Source organism: Echeneis naucrates, chromosome 22 (genome assembly GCF_900963305.1).
Source record: "Echeneis naucrates chromosome 22, fEcheNa1.1, whole genome shotgun sequence".
In the NCBI taxonomy this organism is placed as follows: Eukaryota; Metazoa; Chordata; class Actinopteri; order Carangiformes; family Echeneidae; genus Echeneis; species Echeneis naucrates.
This window is the reverse complement of record NC_042532.1, coordinates 21000524-21005526: the sequence shown is the minus strand read 5'-3', so window position 1 is coordinate 21005526 and position 5003 is coordinate 21000524. Positions and strand designations below refer to the sequence as shown.

Below are 5003 nucleotides of genomic sequence, written 5' to 3'. Positions count from 1 at the left end.
GCACTGCATTCATTCCCTGTTCAAACAGAACGAAATGAATCACACCTAAAGAAAAGTGTAGCTCTGAAATGAGGCAGTCAAACGGCGCAAAAACTGCACAACACTCTGCACAACTCCGTCAATAAAACTATTTTAAACACGCATGAACTTCAGCAAACACCCGCCAAACATACCAGCATTAGCTTACAACATCACACGTTACATATTTTATCAGCCACATATCAAATTCACATTTTAAACACCGTAAATATATTCTGGGACTTCCGACAGACCTTCAGCCTGACAACACTGTGAGGGGGCAGAGGGGAGAGTCTGCAAGACAGGGAGAGCTACGGTGGCTCAGTAGGAGCAGAAAGAGCGCAGACAAGCCCAACACAATTTACAAAATAAATATTTCAGGTGCATTTTTAACTCTGTTACACTGAACAAAACATTTTAAAGTACCACTTACTGCAGTGCCTTCTTCTCATACTTCAGTTTCTCCATCTCAAGTTTTAGTTTCTTGTAAGTGTCTTGCTTTTTTCTGATTATCCAGCTCTAGATTCCTTTCATAGAGGACCCTGCTCCAGCCTGTATTAATAGGTCATTGAGGTGTTCATGTAAGAGTACATGACAACTCTGACAGTTACCTCTGTGTGGGGGCCAGCAAAGGTGTGTGCTGGCGGTTTGAGCAACACTAATGTGTCTCCTTCATCTGTAAAATACTTTTCTCATCTGAGAAACAAAGATCTTACACAGTGTGTCATCCACATTCCACTAAAAGTGTGATGAATACAAACCACTTTGGATGATATTCTTGTTCTTGGTCCAGTTTTGCACTGCTGGCACTAAAACTAATAGAACACCAGTTAGAAAATGTATTTATTTATTTATTTATCACAAAAAAGACAAATCAAATTAATATCACTTTGATTTGGCCTTAATCTATGTGATTTCCATGTATTCTTCATTGTGAGACAATGATGGAGGGAATTAAAGTTATATAATGATATATCGGCTATATTAACTTACACAATCTGAATTTGTTGTCAGGCTTCCTCTCGCCTTGTTTGTAAGGTTTGTTTTTAGTCCTTAGTTTTGTTTTTAGCTGTTCTTATCGGTCTGAACTTTTCATAGCTCCCCATTTTCATAATCTGCTCCTCTTGGCTGAAATATGTAGAACATGATTGGACCATTTTTCTGCGGAAATGGAATCTAATGATGCCTAAATGCCCCTTTCTATGTGAACACACAGACCTTCTGAGGAAAGCCTGGGCCGACGATAACCACCGTCAGGATACTCATCATCTCTGCTTGGAGCCAGCTCAGCCGAAGAAAGCCCGGCTCTGCTGAGCTTCCTTCATAGTTCACCCCTCTGGGGCCGTCACAAGTTTTAGGATTTACAGCTCCACCCTTTAGCTGACTCACCTGAGACAAATCAGGAAACTGTACACTTCCTGGTTTCTTATAAGACGCAGACTGAAGACGAGTTGATCAGATGAAACTTCAGACCAAACCAACACCTTTCCTCTGAGTGAGTCCGGCTGCAGCAGAGAAAAGAGGAAAACTCCAACACCGCTGCTTCAACCTGCTGACACTGAAGGTGAGTTTGACCAAAACCTGGAGACTCAGAGTCAAAGTGAAACCTCAGTGGAGTCAGTAGAGAGGGAGGGGAGCCATGACTGACTGCACTTCCTGTCTGCTCTTTCCAGCTTCACTCACAGAGGAGGATCTCTGCTGTCGGGTCTGTCAGGAGGTCTTCAGACATCCTGTTCTTCTGTCCTGCAGCCACAGCTTCTGTAAAGATTGTCTGAAGGGCTGGTGGAGAGAGAACACAGATCGACTGTGTCCAGTTTGCAAGAGAAGATCTTCAAAGGAAGATCCACCTGTTAACTTGGCGTTGAAGAACCTGTGTGAGACCTTTTTACAGCGTAGAGACCAGAGACCTTCAGAATCTCTCTGCAGTCGGCACTCTGAGAAACTCAGACTCTTCTGTCTGGACCATCAGCAGCCAGTGTGTCTCATCTGCAGAGATTCAGAGAAACACACCGACCACACATTCAGACCCATCGATGAAGCTGCTCAACAACACAAGAAGAACCTCGAGGAAAGTCTGGAGCCTTTAAAGGAGAAGTTAAGGGCTTTGAAACAAGTTCAAGTGGAGTTTGGTCAAACAGCTGAACACATTAAGGTCCAGGCCCGACACACAGAGAGGCAGATTAAGGAGCAGTTTGAGAAGCTTCAGCAGTTTCTAAAGGAGGAAGAGGAGGCCAGGATGGCTGCACTGAGGGAGGAAGAGGAGCAGAAGAGTCGGAGGATGAAGGAGAAGATGGAGGCTCTGAGCAGACAGATAGCAGCTCTTTCAGACACAGTCAGAGCCACAGAGGACGAGCTGAGAGCTGAAGACGTCTCATTCCTGCTCAACTACAAGGCTGCAGTGGAAAGAGTCCAGAAGCCCCCCCTGCTGGACGATCCTCATCTGGACCCAGGAGCTCTGATAGACCAGGCCAAACATCTGGGCAACCTGACCTTCAACATCTGGCACAACATGAAGGACGTGGTCTCCTACAGTCCTCTGCTTCTGGACCCAAACTCTGCTGGTCCAAAACTCATCCTGTCTGAAGATCTGACCAGTTTGAGACAAGGACAGAAACTGCAGCTTCCTGACAATCCAGAGAGGGTCAGTTTGTCCTGCTGTGTCCTGAGCTCCGAGGGTTTTAACTCAGGACGTCACAGCTGGGATGTCCAGGTTGGAGACAGTAGAGCCTGGGCACTGGGTGTGTGTTCAGAGTCCATCCAGAGGAAGGGATTGGCCTTCTGGACTGAATCATGGAGCTTATGGTTCTTTGGAGGTGAATACAAAGTGAAGTCACCATCAACTCCATTCACTGTTCTCCCAAAGCAGAAGAAGCTCCACAGGATCAGAGTGAATTTGGACATTGATGGAGAAAAACTGTCGTTCTCTGATCCTGATACTAACACACACTTACACACCTTCACACACACTTTCACGAAGAAGATGTTTCCATTTATTTGTAATTCTGATAAATTCTCTGTCCAGATGTTACCACGGACGGTCTCTGTGATGGTGGAACAGAGCAGTTAGAAGGTCCGTCTGTCCAGCCTGGATGAAAACATGAGAATCCCCCAAAGTCCTCCTTTTTTAGCATCTTTTCAAAAAGGTCTGAGAGTCTGAGGGAGCCCTGCTGTCCTCTCCTGCACTTCAACATGTCAAACACCAGAGGACAATATTTCCCCACAATTATCAGGAGATGATGGAAATGTTGAATGAATGAGTGAATAGTTCATTTTGATTACAATAGACAATACTTCAATTGTGTGCAATCAACTTAAACACTGTTATCGTACGTTCTTGGACTAAAAATTATCTTAGAACAAGATTTAACAGAACGCTGTAACCAAAAAAGGACCAGGCTGAAGCCAAGGATTATTTTACCTGATCCTGTACAATCCAAAAATAACCCAGAAGGGGGGGTAAAAAAAAAAAAAAAAATATATATATATATATATATATACATACACACACACATACAAACAAAATTTACTGAAATTGTTCTTCTTAACCATTTGTGATCCTTAATCATTTTAACATTGTGTTGTTGTTTTGTTGTTTTTTGTTGTTGTCTACACAATTTCTGTTCCTCACTGAGTCCATTCCATAATTTAACTCCCAAAAATGAAACATCTGTTTTCAACATTTAAAAAATGTTGAATACAGGTGGGAGAACTTTTATTCTTTACCTGAAATATTTTTTATATTTATAACAATTTTAAGATGAAAGACTCTATAAATATTTTTAGGGGCTTCACGATAGGAAGCTTTAAGTATTATTCTGATAACTCTTTCCTGGAGTTTAATTATACAGTCTTTATATGTTCTGTTTGTATTTCCCCAAAACTCAACACAATATGACATTTATGGCATTTTAAGGGAGAAATACAAAACAGGCAGACATTTCTTGTTCACCTAATTAGTTGTTTTATTATATATTTTTCATATTTATGATTTCTTTCCTCTCTCCTTGTGTTTTACTCTTGTCCTGCTTCTGTTACAATATAAAACTAAAAAAAGTTCAATGTGTCGCTGAAACTTCAACATTAGCAGCTAGCATGCTAACACTACGCTAACCCTGACGCGCGAATCTTTGATTCAGAGCAAACACACAACTCCCCCCACACATCGATATTTCCCACCATGTCCAATAACCTATCGAACTTATTGATCACTCTGATCATCCAACAGTTCATACCTGTGCAGAAATGTTCAGTAACAGCAGGGAAGCGCGATTTTCGCGGCAGACTGGTGACCTCTGAACTCTGACTTCTTCTTCTCCGCCTTAAAAACCGTCACTGAGTGATGAATGTTCCGCTCGGCAGCGCCCCTGGAGGCCATTCTACTGTAACTACACAGACAGTTTGAACGGGAACAGGCTGATAATCATGTTGTTTCACTGATCAGAGTTTTAAATGGGGGTACGATGCTGAAGTGTACTTTTAAAATGGGCTGATATTTTGTGTCCGTGTCTTCAGAGGTATCTCTATTAACCAGTCTGTAGAATTCCTATAAGGGCCACATGTGATTATCACTGTCGTCAGTTGAGGTGGACGTGGTGAGTTATCTTCAGTGTCCTTTAGATGGGACCATTAGGGAGGACAGGTGGACACTGAGCCAAGTGGATCGGTGTCCACGGGGTCATGAGAGTTCAAGTCCCACTGATGAAAGCAGGAAGTGAAGCCAGGTCATGTGGTCTGATCCAGCAGTTACTATGAACACATGAATGAATTGCAGCTCTTTATGGTCCACGGTTCCCCTCAATGATCCATCGTCAGCCTTCCTCAGATCTTCTAAAGAGTTGACTGAATTATACAGAAACTGATCCACAATGTTCAACCTGCCGCTGCACCTGAACTGAAACATCCTGATGAACAAGTTTTAGGATTTACAGCTCCACCCTTTAGCTGACTCACCTGAGACAAATCAGGAAACTGTACACTTCCTGGTT

General features: G+C 42.8%; 1 protein-coding gene across 1 annotated transcript; it reads left to right on the top strand.

Moving 5' to 3' along the window:
- Positions 1-609: 609 nt before the first annotated feature.
- LOC115035925 (nuclear factor 7, ovary-like) lies at positions 610-4077 on the top strand. The gene is made up of 2 exons (XM_029493978.1): positions 610-633; positions 1706-4077. The coding sequence occupies exons 1-2, from the start codon at positions 610-612 to the stop codon at positions 3083-3085; spliced, it is 1404 nt and encodes a 467-aa protein (XP_029349838.1). The 3' UTR covers positions 3086-4077.
- Positions 4078-5003: the final 926 nt, after the last annotated feature.